Source organism: Oryx dammah, unplaced genomic scaffold (assembly GCF_014754425.2).
Source record: "Oryx dammah isolate SB20612 unplaced genomic scaffold, SCBI_Odam_1.1 HiC_scaffold_8, whole genome shotgun sequence".
Classification (NCBI taxonomy): domain Eukaryota; kingdom Metazoa; phylum Chordata; class Mammalia; order Artiodactyla; family Bovidae; genus Oryx; species Oryx dammah.
In genome coordinates this window covers 23,282,036-23,300,004 of record NW_024070192.1, presented here as the reverse complement: position 1 = coordinate 23,300,004, position 17,969 = coordinate 23,282,036, and the positions used below count along the sequence as shown (strand labels likewise).

General features: G+C 47.5%; 1 protein-coding gene across 1 annotated transcript in view; it reads left to right on the top strand.

Moving 5' to 3' along the window:
* The window catches only part of SOCS7 (suppressor of cytokine signaling 7), a 35,441-nt gene extending 26,053 nt beyond the window's left edge, over positions 1-9,388 (top strand). Inside the window, exons 9-10 of the mRNA XM_040245543.1 lie at positions 148-300; positions 3,732-9,388. Coding sequence (XP_040101477.1) covers positions 148-271 — 124 coding nt within the window. The 3' untranslated portion in view covers positions 272-300; positions 3,732-9,388. The remainder of the gene's footprint in view (positions 1-147; positions 301-3,731) is intronic.
* Positions 9,389-17,969: the final 8,581 nt, after the last annotated feature.

Here is a 17,969-nt window from a genome sequence, read left to right as displayed (position 1 = left end):
AGTGGGAATTTTCTCAAGTTGGCAGAGACTCTTTGGTGTTGTCTTAACCATATAGGGAATGAAAAGAAGGGAGGGTTGAATAAAGGTGATCTTTCTTTTTTAAGTTCTGTATAACACTTGTGTGTACCCCTTTTGTATTATTCGTAGGCCTCTGATCTCTTATATCCGAAAGTTCTACTACTACGATCCTCAGGAAGAGGTGTACCTGTCTCTAAAGGAAGCGCAGCTCATTTCCAAACAGAAGCAAGAGGTGTTGGAACCTTCCACGTAGCGAGGGGCCCCTGCTGGTCACCACCAAGGGTATGCATACTCCGCCTCACTGTCCGGCCCGGTCTCTTCCTGGGCAGTTATCCTGCACTGGGCCTTGCCCCCTTCCTCCCACCCCATGCACATACCCCAATCCAGGCATCTGTCCAGAGTGTTGCCATATCTGATTACGGAGTCCCAGGCGGGCACATACCCCAACGGGGAGAAGAACAAATAGATGAGAGGCTTGAGTATTTGCAAAGCAGCATGCATGCTAATCACCGAATATATTTAAAGAGGAGGACATAGAAGTGCAGCTGTTGCACAAATGGCATGTAAAGCAGGAAACCAGAGGGGAAGAAACCTTCATCAAAGGGAACACAAAATGCCCTCAATTGCAATAAGCATTACTTCAGTGAGAGTTCCACTGTCCCCTGGCTTGGAATATGGGCATGAGGAAAAAAACAGCTTGCTCTTCTGTTTAAAATTCCATCTGGGCCACTGAAAAGTAAATTGGTGAAAAGAATAAACGAATTAACTAAGGAATTCATTTATATAAGAGTGTATCCCATTGCTATACTGAGTTTTATTTATTTGTTTTCCCATAAAATACCTTGGAATACTGGTTTGTACAGATAGATTCTAATTAGTCTTGGGGATTCCCTAGTGGTCCAGTGGTTAGAACTCCGTGCTTCCAGTGCTGAGGGCTCCGGTTTGATCCCTGGTTGGGGAACTAAGATCCCCACATGCCTCGGGGCTCAGTCAAAAAAAAAGTCTTCTTAAATTACATTAATGTGAATATTGAAAGTACAGGTAAGTAGGGAACAGAATTTTCAGAAAGTGGTGATTTTGGTAGTAAGGGTTATGTGTAAGATCTCATGTTCTAGTGATCTGCTGGGGTCAAAAACTACCCTCACCCCTCTCAGTGGGGAGTGTCCTTTCTAAGCACTGAATTCTTCTAACCTCATCTGTTTCTAATCCCATCCCCCATACAAAACAAAGAGGGAAAACCCATAGGTGTGACAGCTTTAGAGTGGAAAGGGGGCTTTAACTCTTCCCACCCTCTCAGCTCTCTTCATAATGGGAGAGAGTGACAACTGGTGTTTTTGTTCCATGGGTGTTTTGGGGCCATGGCTCAGATGACCCCAGCTATGTGTCTCCTCTTGGCTCTGGATGTCTCTGATCCTGTGCTCTTGAGGGGAGAGCATGTGAGCCAGGACTAGCCAGGGGAAGAGGAATGAAGAGAGATCAAGAAATGGTAACTCCGGGAGGCAGTTAACTTTTAACTTAAAGGATCCTGGGTCGGACGTGCAGTTTCTGTGTCAAATCTTCAGTAGCAGGCATACCTGGGAGATGTATCACGGGTTCTGTTCCAGACCACTGGAAAAAAGCAAATATTACAATAAAGCAAGTCACATGATTTTTTTGGTTTCCCAATGCATATAAAGAGTTTTATCTACACTATACTGTGGTCTGTTAAGTGTGCACTAGCATCATATCTAAAAAATCTACGTACCTTAATTTAAAAATATTTTATTGCTAAAAAATGCTAACCATCATCTGACAAGGTGGAGTCGCCACAAACCTTCAACTTGTAAAGGTGCATCGAAACAAGTTAAATGAGATGTGCCTGTACTGGCAAGTTGTGTGCACTCAGAAGTGTCTCCTAAAACATTTAAGGGCTCTGTTGTCTAGGAGGGTTTCTCTGTTTGGTGGCTTTGCAGTGATTAGGGTAGGGAACTAGGGGGACCCACCTACTCGTCTGCACTGTTGAAGAATAATTGGGACCGTTCAATTAGAGCACTGCTTCTGTAGGTGCTGTGCCTTAAGGAGGAGCCCACACGAGCACGTGCATATTCAGAGAAAGGTTAGGGATGGTGTGGACTGTCCACACTTCATAATGCAGGGGATAAATGATTATCATGGACCAGAGAAGTTTTAGGGTGAGAGGGGCTCGGAGGCCAAAAGAAGTGTTTGATAGATTTTCCTAAGAGTGATCAAACTTATTCTGTGTGGTTCCAGGGGGCAGGGCAGGAACACAGAGTAAGTTATAAACAGAGTTCAGTCTCCAGTTTTATTTCTACTTTATTTTGTTTTTGGTTGCACTGCGCAGCATTTGGAACTTTGCTGATCAGGGATTGAACCTGTGCCCCAAGCAGCAGAAGCTCAGATTCTTAATCACTGGACTGTCAGGGAAGTCCTCAGTTTATCTTTAGAAGAACCTTTTGAACAGATCCAAGTATGGAATGGTTTGCCGCAGGAGTTAGTGATTTCCCCATTTGTTGATTCAGCAGACCTCTATATATTAAGTAGCCAGTATGAATTGGGAAGAGAGTGCTGAACAAAGATAGTCAAAGGCCCTGTTCTCACAGAGCTGCAGTTCTTAGGAAGAGATAGCAACACTGAATAAGTGAATAGGCTAGTTTCAGTAGACTGTACATGTTGTGAGGGAAATTAAATTGGGTGAAGTTCAGTGGTTAGTGGTAACATGTCATTCATACTTAAGTTTGAATGATCAGGGAAGGTTCTTGTGAGGAGGTGACATTTTAGCTGAGATTTGAGTATCAAGGAGTTAACTGTGAGAGGACCTGGGAGCAGGCATTCTAGGCAAGAGATCCTCTAAGTACAAAAGCCCTGATATGGTCAGGCATAGGCTGGGGCTGGCCATTGGTCATGAGCGTGGAGGGGCAGTCATGTATTAGTAGAGGATTGCACCGAACTCCCGGGGTCTCTTTTTTGCTGTGATACGATTGTTGCTTGTAGCAGAGAATAAGCACCCTGCTGTGCTTGCTCTGAGGACCCCTTGAAAAAACAAGGGAAGTTCTCTTGGGAACACTTCCCAAGGGAAAGGCCTTTTAAGGTATGAAATTTGGCCATTATGATTTCTCGTTGGTCAGACTTGTTTTAATTTCAGAGTTCTTAGTGGCTACTTGGTCTGTGCATGCTGTTGCCTGGAGAATTTCTTGCCAGGGCGCTTGCAGTTATGGGACAGAGTGACAGCTGGCACAGTGCCCTTCTTGAATCGGAAGGTTGACGCCGCAGTGGCCTTTGTGATGATATGTCAGCCCTCTTCACTGGCCAGAAGCTGCTGGCTTGCAGCTGTCTCTAGCCTGACTCGTCAGGGATTCCTCCAGGGACTCAGTTCCTTTTTTGGTCCCTAGAGCAGGTGGGCCTTAGGGGAGAAGCAGAGGGGAAAGTGAATGGAAAATAAAGGGGAAAGGGAAAGAGAGAAGGGAAGCGGTGTGAGGGGCATCTTTCTTTGTCATTTTAGGACCTTTTTTGGTGACCAGGCTGTAGGCTGCTCAGGTCTCCATGACAAAGGCCACACTACATCCCCAGCAACCTGCAGTGTTTGTGGAAGCGCTTGGCTTTCCAGGCTCCATTCTCCCTTTGAGCTGTACTTCTCTACCTCCAGAGGCTGTCCTTTGACTCCGTTTTGATTCCACTGTATTGAGCCACTCTGATTTTCCCCTTTTTTAACCTAGGCATTTGGTTGCCAAGCTCCAGTTTCAAAGAACCAAATGAAGCTACCATGAAAAGGAGAGTGAGGAAAACAGGAGGGAGTAGAAAGGATTGGGATCCTCTGTGCAAGAGACTGGTTCCCCTCACCACCCTGGGGCTTGGATGAAGCACACCAGCAAACTCTGAGCAGGGCTTCACCGTGTCACATCCAGCCCTGCGCTCCTGGAGCTGGATGAACTCCCCGGAAAACCGGAAGAAGTCTCAACACTGTTCCTTTTTCAGAAGTTTTGTTTTGTATATTTGCATTTCTCGGTACAGAAGATTCACCCTAAAGACAACTGGGGCTTGTGCCCATTGGATTGGAAGTGGTGCCGAGGGTGAGCAGGTCTGGGGGAGGGAAGGGGAGGAGAGCGGGTTGCCAGTGATGGTCATTCAGCTGGTGCCAAAGGCAGAATTCCAGCCTTCACATTGACCTTGAAGAAGGGGAAAGGAGTCAGAGTGCAGATCAAGTTGGGAGTTTCTGATTGAGGAGAACCTGCTTCTCTGTAAGCATGGGTAGCTTTAGCAGGAGCAGGAAAGAAAGGAGAGTGGAGAGTCTCAAATAGAAGATGCTGGACGAAACCTGGCACACGGCCCCACTGGGGAAGTAGTGACTCCTCGTATACCTTCCTTCTAAGGTTTAGGAACCTAACTTCAGAATCACCTCTCATAGAAGCTGCATTCGTTCTGTTTTACTGAATTCTATGACTTCACGTTAGCCCTGTTCCTCTCCCCTCAGCCCCTTCCCTTGAGATAACTTCATTTCACTCTGGTCATGGTAACATCATTCCTATTGCTTCTACCAGCTGTCAAGGCGGTAGTATTTTCATCACCTGAGCAGTTCAGAGCTCCAGTCGCGGGCTGCTGCCGTTAATGGAGCGTGCTTCCAGATTCTTAATGGCAAACGGTACCCATGACTTAGGAGTCAGTGTTCCTTACCTCCATATGTCTGTCAGCTAGTAAGAGGGAATGTGGAGGAAGGTGAGAAAGGAAACTATTGTGCTCTTCCTAGAGAAAGCTCCCTCATGGCTCAGCTTTAATGGGATGTTTGAGGTTAGTGAGAGGGAAGAGAGCATTACAGCTCATCTTCTTAGGTTGGTCTGAAACGGGAGGTAGCAAAGGCTTCTTTATTTTCCTGAGTTCTTTCTAGCAACTCAGACATTTTCCTGAGTTAGATCTTGTTTTGCCCTCCTTTCATTGGGAAGTCTGTCAGATGCTGATTGGAGAGTTGCCTCTTTTCCAGATGGAAGTAGAGGAAGAGGGAGAAAAAATGGCAGTGCTTTTCCGAACTGGGCCATTGTCAAATCACATAGCAGTATGAGTTTGCTTTTCTGTAGAGTTACTCTGGGGAGAGGTTTGTTATTAAGATGTGAAAATTGAGCTGTTTGATCTTTATTACTCTTTTGCAGTAAGTGTTCCAGTAGACTGCCTCTTTTGGTTCCCCTGTGTTTATACCTGCCTCATCTAGTGAGATAAATAATGTCAGGTTTGTGGTTTCCTGGTGGTTTAGGGTGAGGCCCCAGTATTTTGGTAATTTATAGGACTGCCTCACCTGGAAACATTGACCTTCTGCCTTATGTCCTGCGTGTAATGACCGTTCCTCCTCTTAGCTGAATAGGGTGGAAACTTGGATTGTTACCTGGCTATCAAGAGGTAACGCACAAAATGAGCTTTGTAGCATAAACACAGCCCACCTCTGCTTTGCTGTGTGGCACCTCTTCTCTCTTTGGCTGTCGTGGTAGTATTACCAACCAGTTAAGATAGTGATCCCAGGAATTGGCTTAACCAGTGGGTCTTAACCTCTTGAGTGTGCAGATTAACTTGCCATCTTGCAGAAAGTGCCACCCACCAAAAGCCTACTGACTGGAATCTACTGAGATCCTCAAGTGGCTGTTTTGCAGCTACCTGAAATCTTTTTTTAAAAAATTACATTTTAGTGTGTACTTGCCTGGCTCTAGGCTAGCTACTGTGGAAAACACAAGAGGTGGAAGACATATTATCTGGCCTAAGGGAGCTTTTAGGTGATGGCCACATTTGGAGAATGACTCAGCGCAGCAAAGGAGAATCCAGGGCTGGCTCTAAAGAAATTCAGAGTGGGTAAGATCATGCTAGGCCAGATGGTCTAGGAAGCCTCTGGGGATGTGAGACTTTGGTTTTTAGGTGAGGGGAGGACACTGAGAGATGCAGGAACAAGGGCACAGAAGCAGATGCCTGCACGGCGTGTGCTGAACAGTGCACAGCCCTGAGTTAGAGCAGCGGCATCAAAGGATCCTTTTTCTGTGCTGTGGTCTAGACCAAAACTTCCTAGTCACCAGGTAGATGTGAATGCTGAGGGGTTATGATGGCAAGGTGGAGCCCAGAGCCAGAAGTCATCCAGGGGCCCCTGTCCCTGCCCATGGCTGGGGCTTCACTGCTCACAGCATAGCCAGAGGGAGGGAGGCAGAGCCCTGGACCCCTTGTGGTACCAGTGGTTTCCAATGGAGAATCTGTACTCTCAGGTACAAAACCAAACCAGCTGAAGAGGCGTGACCCACCCTCAACCACCGTCCTTTCTCCTACCGGGAAGGGTAGTGTGGACCGTGTCTATGATCTGTCTGTGCATGAGTCACAGCCCAGGTGCTGCGCTGCTTCTTCCTCAGTAGAGTGGCTACCGAACAGAATTGTGCCAGAGGAGACAGGCTCCATCCAGAGGTGAGGAGGAAGGGCACCAACCCGGTCACAGTCAACAGGGAGAGGGGGCAGGAGCAGCTGGCTGTCGTCAGCACCTCCCCTTCACCTGCCGGCCGTAACCCCGGCCCTCTACCAGTTCTGTGTAGTGCTAAGTGAAAAGCAGTCTGCAGAAGGAACTCATTCCTTTTTGGCTGTTGTATTCTCAAGTCACAGACTGGAAAAGGCTCCCACTTCTAGGGACCCGTCATTGGTTGTGGCTAGGTGATGTCAGTACCTCGGGTCTGCCTGTTTAACCTTCACTTGTTTATGACTGATCTACTGTAACCTTCCTCAGGACAAGTGTGAACCACTGTGATCTAGTGACAGCTACTGCTACAACTTGCTATTACTTGAATTTCGTGTGCTGTGGTCACACAGGAGTGAGGAGGTCTGGGGTCTTTGGTGTGGGACTAGATAAATAGGTGACGACCAGGTCTTAGGGACAGCTGGCGATGACCTTGGCCTGGTTGCCTGCCTGTGCCTAGATACAGTGAGTGTGACACCCTGGAAAGCCAGCCCTGGGTGGTAGCTCCCAGCCTCGTGAGGGCAGAGGTGTGGTGGGGAGCCCGTCACCATAGTTTCTTCTGCTTTCATGCTTGTCCCTGGGGCTGATTCCACAAGCCCCTTATTCAGGTTGGGAGTGACGTGGGGATGGCCACAGAGCCCCTACACTTCCAGCAAGAACTGGCGAGAGGCAGGGTGGTTTGGTGTTCCCAGATCCAGGGGGAGAGACTATAGCAAAGCTGGGGGCCAGCCTTGAAGCCCTCACCCTGTGACCCAGAAGAACGTGGCCTGCTTGAAACCCTTGACCCTGCTAGGGAAATGGCGATTGGAAGAACTTGCCCCTTAGGTTAGATTCCCAGCTGCCCTCCCACCTCTAGGGGTTGAGCCCTGAAGTTAGAGGCCTCAGCACTGGGATGTACAGCTCTGTGGCTGCTGGAAGGAGGTCTGAAAGTCTCTCTGTGTGTATGTGTGTGTGTGTGTGTCTTTATTTGCAGAAGTCTTGCCACTAATGGGGGTGTGGAGAGCATCTCCACCGAGGGTAGACCTGCTTTTGTTGTCCACTTCTAAGAGAATGACATGCCCCTGTCCCTAAGGGAGGAGCTTTTGAGTTAGACATTTTCCCTATGGGAATCCTCTTGGTTTGGTTCGTGGGAAAGGGGGAAGTGGAGAAGTGATTTTTAGCTCTAATTGTCGACACAGCTGTTCTTACGCGGAATTTGTGCTATTGCATACATGGAGCCATCTTTCTTTTCACTGCAGCAGTGTTTATCAGTAGTTCAAAATGATTTATTTGCTCCTGGGGAGTAAAACCTTTTTTATTAAAAAAGAAAAAGAAAAAAAAAAGCGTGCCCCCCTCCCCCCATGATAGCTATAGGATTATTGGGCCACACAGCTCAAGAAGGCAAAGTCAAATCTGCCAGTCCCCGCGACCTATCCTGTTTTGACATTGAAGTCTTCATGCTCAGCACAAAATGGCAGGAGGCCTTGAGAAGAGTGAAGCCTTGGGAGGTGTGAGGTAAGAGTTGGAGCATAGAGACAGAGGCACTGGGGACTCAGATGCTGCAGTTAGAAAAATAGAGTAAGGAACTGTATTTAAATTATCAATTCTCTATAATCTGCCAGGGAAAGACCTTTCTTTACATGCAGATTCCATACTGTCTTTGTCTTTTTCATGCTTCTTGACCTTCCTGGTAGGTGCCTCTGAATTCCTGTTTCCCATCTCTGCCCCTTCTCCCATTCCTTCCCGCTCTGGTCCCCCTCCCAGGAAGCCAGTCCTGCATGCTGAGTCTGTGACATGCCTCCACGCCCATTTCATCTTCTTAAGAGGGTACCTGGAATTGCTTCCTCCCCCCTTCTACCCCCTCTTTCAAAATGCTGAGAGGGCCAGGCAAACAGCAGCCAGTCAGGGCAGTGAATGTCTGCTCGCAGCTGGACTGCGATCCTAGTTGCTCCTGGAGATGGAGTGTGATTGAACTTAGGACACTTCTGATCAGAACCCAGGAGATCACAAACCACACAGCCCCGCAACAAGCTGCATCCTAAGCCCCCTGCTCAGCTCTGGTGGAGTGGGAAGGCTGGTCTGACTACTCCATCCCTCGTGCTCCCTTGAACAGGGACCTGCCCCCTCACTGTTAGGCCCAGAACCTTTTCCAATGGACAAGCATAATCCAGGCACCGCTCTGTGGGCAGGCCTGTTGGAATGCCCAAACTGGTGCTGCCCGTGGCAAAGCCACTGCTGTACATTTTTTGGTTGTTTTTAAGGAACTCAATGAAGAGGGGTGTCAATCTGGGCTCAGGGTGGTTGCCAGTTCTTCACCAGAAGGGGAGCCACATCCCCCTGCAACCGCTTCCGTCCTCTTTTGCCACCCCACCCTCCTCCAAGCCAAAGCGCAGCCTGGCTTTTGTCTTCCCATTTAGTTTTTCTCCTTTCCTCAACCTTTTGTGCTTAATTTATTAAAATATTTGCTGTATAATTTATTTTCGTAAACTATAAAAAATTACTAAATGGTTAAAATAGACTTGCAGGCCAATCTTAAATGGGGTGGGAGGGTCTGAGGGTGGGGTGGGGAAAGGGAAAGATGTTTTGATATAAACAAAACAAATGCACTTTGGCTGTGTTTGGGTATTTTTCTGGGGATAGATGGGGGGTGTTGGGATGTCCCTGTAGGTTAGTTCCAGAATGGGGTGTCTGTATATACTGTATTAATAGGCATGTTTGACTCTTGTAAAGGGACATTAGTAGCTGCTGCAGGTCCTGTTTGGAAAACCCGTGTACAATTCCCGGTTTTTTTGTAAAGTGTCCGTGCGGGAGACATTTGACTCTTGTGTTTGTATCTCCTTTTTATGATTGCTGTACTGACCCATGTCTTTTTGCGGAAGGGGTGAAAAGAGATTTGAAATAAAAATGTTTAGAAATTGTTTCATGTTATTTGGGTGGTTGTTTCTCAGTCCCTCTCTCATCTCACGACTCCTCACACCATAACGACCCACTTAGGGTCAGATGGCCCACCTGGCACTCAGGAAATCCTGTGATGTCAGCTGAACGGATCACATCCAGAAGTGGTCTTGTCAGAATTAGAGAGACTGGAAAATTCTTGAGGCTGAGGGCCATTGCTCATAGCTGCTTTCTCTTTCCCTAGAAAGTGCAGGAGAATTCCAGAGAGCTTTCTGGGCCTTTCTGCTCTATTTTGGGAGAGTTCATATTGCTTACCATACTGGTCATTCCTAGTTTATAGCTAGACTGGCAGTCAAGGTTTTTCATGAGTTTAACCTGTGTCCCTCCTGTCTTCCTAGCCTACTCCCTCTTGAGTGGTCCTCTTTGGAGAGGAAAGGACTAGAAATGTTTCTCTGATTGTGGCTACTTGGAGCCACTCAAATCTTCCCTCTTAACTTTCTCACCCAGTCCGTCTCCAGGTTCCCCACTTAGAAGTTTGGTGCGCTAACCTTGGCACATTTTGGAGAGTTTCTGCAGTTTCTCTGCACCCTCAGCATGGAAAGCACACTCAAGTGAGCTGAAACCCTGGTTCTCAGCTGTGGCGTTGTCTTAGGGTTGATTAGAGTGCCCTAGGAAGGAGTCTCAGGATCCCAGCTGGCCCCACTCAGCTCACTCCCAAGTCACAGGTCCATATTAGGATTAAACAATGTCTTAGCAATGTTAATAACCATTCTGTGACTGCATGAACTCCTGATGAAAATTCTCTTCCCTTTTGGAAGAAAAAATGCTCCAAACTATGAAGCAAGAGGAACATTATAAAGGAAAATGCTTAACTTGGAATCAGTAATTCCAGTGCTCTAATGTCCCCCATTTGGATACAGTTTGTCGATCATAAAGATCTCTGCCAACACCAACAGTCAAGAGTGTTAGTGGGCATTTCTTGAAAGTGAAGACATAGGTTTTCACCATTTCAAATCAACACTGTTCATGTTAGTGACGATGTGTGAGGTTTGTTGGGAAAGAGGTACTAGTCCTCTCTGGCTTGAGTGATAAAGCCATGGAAGAAAAGGCATTCTTTTGGAAAGAGGGAGCCCCAAATAAAATAGTCCCTTCCTTCCCTCCTCACCCCCAAAACCTGAAACCACCTCCTTCAATTCCTGTCTGCTTTCAGCTTCCGCTTTCATTCCATCTCACCGCAGTTGTGTCCTACCATGCCTGTTCCTAACCTACTTGAATTCAGTTACAAGCGCATGACAAACGGCAGGAGATTTCCTCCTCCATCGCATCTGGGTCCCCCGGTTGAGGGTGAGATGGGAAAAGTGAATTTTCTGTTTTGGTTCCTCTCCAGTCTCTTAGCGTGCATCTTGTGCCATACGGATTCTGAAGACCGACTGTTTTCTTCTGGTGCTCAGCCAAAGGCACGAGAGTTGACTCCAGCTCTGAAGAAGTACTAAAAACCGAGTTATCATTAATCTCTAATGGAGCCCCTTCCCCAGAGGTTCTCAGGAGGAATTTTGACTGCAGTTTTACTCTGTTCACAATGCCCACTGAAGCTACAACCTGTCATGCATCCCTCCTCCGTTGCCATACCCTAGTTCAGGCCCTTCCCCTTTTTCACCTGGACGATTTCAGCAGCTTCCCAACTGGTCTTCCTGCTTCCTGTTTCCCCTCTCCAGTCCTTCCAGAATAAAGATGTGCTTAAGTCACTTCCCTAAATCACTGATGACTTTTAAACTTGATATGAAAACCTTAACTCCTCAACCTAATGTTCAAGGGCATTTCTGCTGCTCCCGCCACACTGGATGCACTTGGTCACAATGCATGACTTGAAGTTCCCAGATCATGGCATCTCTTCTGACACCCCATCTTCCCTCATGCTATCTTGTCTACCTGGAGGACCATTACTCTTTACCGTCTTTGCCCGAAGAACTGCTATCCTTCAAGGATTTCCCTCTAGTCACCTCTGGAATTTTCACCAGCCACTCTCAGCCAAACAAATGCTCCTTTCTGTGTTAAAATATTTGTCCATGTGTCTGCAGTTACTTGACTATAATCTCTGGTCTGTGAAGGACAGAACCTGTGTTCTATTCAGCTGTCTCCCTGCTTCCGGGCTGGCACAGTGCCAAGGTGGTGGTGCTTGAGGAAAGGTGAGATCAGCCTCCCTCCCAGGAGTGCAGCCTCGTTTTCCTAGTCAGCCAGCCTTGAACCTGGATTTTCATCATTTGCCCAGGACAATTTGGTTATATGGAGTCATGGGGGTTGGGGGTTTAGACCCTAATTGTCAGGCTTCTTGAGAATTTTAAGGAAGGGATTAGACTTTTGGTGGGTGGAGTAAGAGCATGGATTAAGTGATGTAGCTGTAATGTAAGATATTTCAAGGGGGATGTGGACCGCTTCCTCATGTCAGTGGTATCAGAGAGAATGACAAAGATGCTGCCCTTTAAGTGGAAGATGCTGCCAGTGTAGGGTCAGCAGGCTTTGTCCAGTGACCAGAGGTTGCACTGAACCACCCACAGGCCCCTACTGGATTAAACAGCTCAGCTCAGACACCTCCTTTTTTTAGTTTTATTCCATTTAAAAAAACTTTGACTGCAATGGGTCTCTGTGGCAGTGCATGGACTCAGTAGTTATGTTGCACGGGTTTAGTTGCCCAACAGCACATGGGATCCTAGTTCCCCTTAGTCAGCCATGTCTGACCCTTTGCGACCCCATGGACTGCAACACACTAAGCTTCCCTGTCCATCACCAACTCCTGGAGTTTGCTCAAACTCATGTCCATGGAGTCGGTGATGCCATCCAACCATCTCATCCTCTGTCATCCCCTTCTCCTCCTGCCTTTGATCTTTCACAGTATCAGGGTCTTTTTCAATGAGCCAATTGTTCACATCAGGTGGCCAAAGCATTGGAGCTTCAACTTCAGCATCAGTCCTTCCAGTGAATATTCAGGACTGATTTCATTTAGGATGGACTGGTTAGATCTCCTTGCTGTCCAAGGGACTCTCTAGAATCTTGTGCAACACCACAGTTCAAAAGCATCAATTCTTCAGCACTCAGCTTTCTTATGGTCCAACTCTCACATCCATACATGACTACTGGAAAAACCATAGCCTTGACTAGATGGATCTTTGTCGGTTAAGTAATGTCTCTGCTTTTTAATATGCTGTCTAGGTTGGTCATAGCTTTTCTTCCAAGAAGTAAGCATCTTATAATTTCATGGCTGTAGTCACCATCTGCAGTGATTTTGGACCCCAAGAAAATAAAGTCTGTCACTGTTTCCATTGTTTCCCAGTCTATCTGCCATGAAGTGATGCCAAGATGTTTGGTTTTTGAATGTTGAGTTTTAAGCCAGCTTCTTCACTCTTCCTCTTTCACTTTCATTAAGAGGCTCTTTAGTTCCTCTTCACTTTCTGCCATAAGGGTGGTATCATCTGCATATCTGAGGTTATGGATATTTCTCCCAGCAATCTTGATTCCAGCTCGTGCTTCATCCATTCTGGCATTTCTCATGATATACTCTGCATTTAAGTTAAATAAGCAGGGTGGCAATATACAGCATTGACATACTCCTTTCCCAATTTGGAACCAGTCTGTTGTTTCATGTCCAGTTCTAACTATTGCTTCTTGACCTGCATACAGATTTATCGGAAGGCAGGTAAGGTGGTGGTCTGGTATCCCCATCTCTTTAAAAATTTTCCAGTTTGTTGTGATCCACACAGTCAAAGGCTTTAGTTTAGTCAATGAAGCAGATGTTTTTCTGGAATTCTCTTGCTTTTTCGATGATCCAGTGGATGTTGGCAATTTGATCTCTGGTTCCCTCTGCCTTCTCTAAATCCAGCTTGAACTTCTAAAGTTCTGGGTTCATGTACTGTTGAAGCCTAGCTTGAAGAATTTTGAGCATTACTTTGCTAGAGTGTGAGATGAGTGCAATTGTGTGGTAGTTTGAACATTCTTTGACATTGCCTTTCTTTGGGACTGGAATGAAAATACCTTTTGCAGTCCTGTGGCCACTGCTGAGTTTTCCAAATTTGCTGACATGTTGTGTGCACCATTTTAACAGCATCATCTTTTAGGATTTGAAATAGCTCAACTGGAATCCCATCACCCCCACTAGCTTTGTTTGTAGTGATGCTTCCTAAGGCCCACTTGACTTTGCATTTCAGGATATCTGGCTCTAGGTGAGTGCTCAGACCATCGTGGTTATCTGGGTCGTTAAAATCTCTTCTGTATACTTCTGTGTATTCTTGCCATCTCTTCTTAATATCTTCTGCTGTCCTTTATTGTGCCCATCTTTGCATGAAATGTTCCCTTGGTATCTCTAATTTTCTCGAAGAGATCTCTAGTGTTTCCCATTCAATTGTTTTCTTCTATCTCTTTGCATTGATCACTTAGGAAGACTTTCTTATCTCTCCTTGCTATTCTTTGGAATTCTGTATTCAGATGGGTGTATCTTGCCTGGAGAACCCCTTGGACAGAGGAGCCTGGTGGGCTACATACAGCCCATGGGGTCGCAAGAGTCAGACACAACTGAGCGACTGATACACACACATCTTTCCTTTTCTTCTTTGCCTTTCACTTTTCTTCTTTTCTCAGCTATTTGTAAGGCCTCCTCAGACAACCATTTGTCCTTTTGCCTTTCTTTCTCTTGGGGATGGTTTTGGTCACTGCCTCCTGTACACTGTCACAAGCCTCCATCCATAGTTCTTCAGGCGCTCTGTCACATCTAATCCCTTGAATCTATTTGTGATTTCCACTGTATAATCATAAGGGATTTGATTTAGGTCATACTTGAATGGTCTAGTGGTTTTCCCTACTCTCTTCAATTTGTATCTGTATTTTGCAATAAGGAGTTCATGATCTGAGCCACAAGCACCTCCTGGTCTTGTTTTTGCTGACTGTATAGAGCTTCTCCATCTTCGGCTTCAAAGAATATAATCAATCTGATCTCGGTGTTGACCATCTGGTGATGTCCATGTATAGAGTTGTCTCATGTTGTTGGAAGAGGGTGTTTGCTATGACCAGTGCATTCTCTTGTCAAAACCCTGTTAGCCTTTGCCTTGCTTCATTTTGTATTCCAAGGCCAAACTTACCTGTTACTCCAGGTATCTCTTGACTTCCTACTTTTGCATTCCAGTCCCCTACGATGGAAAGGACATCTTTTTTTGGTGTTAGTTCTACAAGGTCTTGTAGGTCTTCATAGAACCATTCAGCTTCAGCTTCTTCGACATTAGTGGTTGGGGCATAGACTTGTATTTCTGTGATACTGAATGGTTTGCCTTGGAAATGAACAGAGATCAGTCTGTCGTTTTTGAGATTGCACCCCCCCCCCCCGCCAAAAAAAAAAAAAGAGAGATTGCACCCAGTACTTCATTTCAGACTCTTTTGTTGCCTATGAGGGCTACTCTGTTTCTTCTAAGGCATTCTTGTCCACAGTAGTAGATGTGATGGTCATCTGAATTAAATTCGCCCTTTCTGGTCCATTTTAGTTCGCTGATTCCTAAAATGTCAGTGTTCACTCTTGTCATCTCCTGTTTGGCCACTTCCAATTTACCTTGATTCATGGACCTAACATTTCAGAATCCTACCCAATATTGTTCTTGACAGCATTGGACTTTACTTCTATCACCAGTCACATCCACAACCGGGCGTTGTTTTCACTTTGGCTCAGCCTCTTCATTCTTTCTGGAGCTATTTCTGCACTCTTCTCTGGTAGCAAATTGGACACCTACCAACCAGGCAAGTTCATCTTTCAGTGTCATAACTTTTTGCCTTTTCATATAAAAGTTCTCCTATAAGGGATCAAACCTGTGTCCTCTGCATTGGGAGGTGGATTCTTAACCACTGGGTCACCAGGGAATTCCTCTGGTGCCCTTTCACATAGGCCTCTCATCTCATCCCTGGCTTTCTCCCTCCCCCCTTCTAAGAAATATGGCTTTGTTTCTGGGCCTTTATTCTGTCAATCATGAGGGGGGATGGGATGAGCAGGAAAATAGGGGAGGCTTGTTAGATTTATCCTTAAAAAAGTAAGTATGAGAAGGTTCACAGCTGAGCCTGGAGTTTGGAAGATGTGGAATGGAGCAGGGGCATCAGGCAGCAGCTATCTTGTTTGAGAGACTGGCAGAGTTAAAGAAGATTTCAAGAAGTTTCACTGTGGATTGGGTGTCATCTCCTGGTGCCCCTTCCCTGTAACCTTTTCCAATGTCCTAATGTTGCGACCAAAACGGCAGTAGAGATGGATATCAGGCTATTTTTTAAATGGGACACCATACGTAGAAGTGATGGGAGGATCAGCTTTAGACAAATGAAACACATCGAAAGAGTGTTTTATGTCTTGTTCATCGTCAACTTGTCCTCCACCCCGCAACCTGGTGGTGTGCCAGCATACCGAGAGATGCCCCGTGAATGTGTGAAAACCCTGGAGCAGGCCAAAGGCAGCCAGGCTGGAAGTGGAAGCAGCAGTGGAGAAAGGCCCTCTGGGCTGGGATTACCTTTGGGCCTGAATGGGGTGCAGTCACACTGCCTTGTGAATGCAAGGGGAGAGCCCAGAATGCCCTGTGGAGCCTGGAGCAGAGCCAGGGGCTGAGGGTGCTGTGGTTCTCAGCCAGGGAGGGGTTTTTGTGAGCCTGAATCACTTGTGTAAAGTTTTCAGACCTCACACTCACCCCAAGACTAAGGCACCCTCCTAGAATCTCGAGAGGTGGGGGAGGGGAGCGGGGGTGGTAAGGACACAGTTCAGATGCATCTGAGGGGTCCTTACCCTCCTCCCCACGCCTACACCCGCTAGATAACACTCCCAAGTCAGGACCCTGGGTTTGAGAGCCATCTATTTATGCTTTCTCCATCTCCTCTTGAAAAGAGAGAGAGGTTTTTTTTTTTAACTTACCTCATGTGTGAGTAGATGAGGTAATGCATGTGAAATGCCTTCAGCACTCAGACAATCACGGGCACTAATTATTAGCATTGCTGTGAGTAGCATTTCCCCTTCCCAAAGGCAAAAAGGAAGAATGAAAAGACTTCAGGGGCCCCATCATGGGAGGCAGGAGGCACAGTGAGGGATGGGCTGGAGGGAGGGGAGGGGAGGGGAGGTTGTGGGTGGGTAGGACTCGGGGATCGTGGTGGGAGCAGGTGGTGGGAGCAGGTGGAGCTGGCCGAGTTGTTGGGCTTTTCCTGCCACCTAGTGGCTGCTCTGGGCTAGGCCACCAGCTGTCCCCTCGGGTCCGGGTGATGGTGGGGGGCGGTTGGGCTAAGATATCCTGAACACAGTTTCAGCAATCCTCTTCTGCTGCCCCCATTTAATATGCACTGTCCCCTTGGGGACCCTGGCCAGTGATCCATCCTCCCCATGGCCCTGGAGGATGGGTCAAGCCCCTTTTCTCCAGATGGAAGAGGGGGAAACTTTGTTCTCTTGGCTCCCGACACAGTGGGGAGCTGAGGCAGACACCCAGCGAGGTTGGGGAGGCCCCCTCCCACCCCACCCCCATCCCCACCCCCACCCCCACTGGCTTGATGGTTGCTGATGGTACAACTGCCCCAGAGGGATGTCAAGCCCCAGGGGCTTCTGGCACTGGGGACCCAGACCTGGATCACTGTCTGCCTTGGGTTTTTCTTTAATTCTATAAAAATGTACTACTTTGTGCAGGGCCTGGGTGAGATTCTCCTGGGCCTTCCTGTCCCACATTCTCTGGAGGGTTCTGCCCTTTGTCTCCAGGCAGGAAGGGGACCCTGAGACTTGCAGCCCCAGGCCTGCTGGTGAAGGGCCCAATGGGGGCTTCCGAGTCAACTTGGTGTCTGGGGCTCTTGTCATTTCCCGCCCCTTGTGGACTGATGACCTCGTTGCATCATGTCTGCCTCCTGCATTGAAGGCAGCTGTGACTCTTTGGGGTGGAGTCTGACCCTGGGTGTGGGGCTTCAGGAGGCAGCCAGGAGCCACAGGAAGGAGTCACATGTTGGGCAGGGAACCAGAGTCCAGCATCCATAGGGCCCTTGCATCTGCCCTGCTGCTCCTGCTCTCCGCCCCCCCCACTTTTCCCTCTCAGGGCCTTGTAGCCTCAGCTGCACCAGGCCACGATTGCATCATTCTTGGCTTTGTTTGCAGAGCAGCAGGTGGAGGAGCGAGGCCCCCGCCCCCCGCCCCCCTTCCCTCATCTCCTGCTCTCTCCTGGGTACTCCTCCTCTTTCCTCTCTTCTCAGGCCCCTGGCACCCGGGGATGGTCTGCCTTACCTGGTGACTCTCAGCTCCCTTTCCACTCCTTCTGCTCCCCAGGGAGCCCTGGAGGCTGCTGAGGCAAAGAGAAGGAGGCTAAGGGGCAGGAATCAGCACCAGGCTGGAAACCACAGCTGAAGGCAGGTGCCACCTTCAAAAGGAGCGCCTGGTTGTAGACAGCATTTGGCCTCCCAGAACTTGGGAACAAGGTCAAAAATTGTCATCGGCTGAACTAAGGCTAATAATAATTGACATGAGATGAATTCATTCAGCTCTTTGTAGACGGTACTTAACTTTTATTGATCATTTATGGGGCCTTCAGGGGACCGGGCATTTTATACTCCCATCTCATGTACTCTTTCATCGACCCCATGA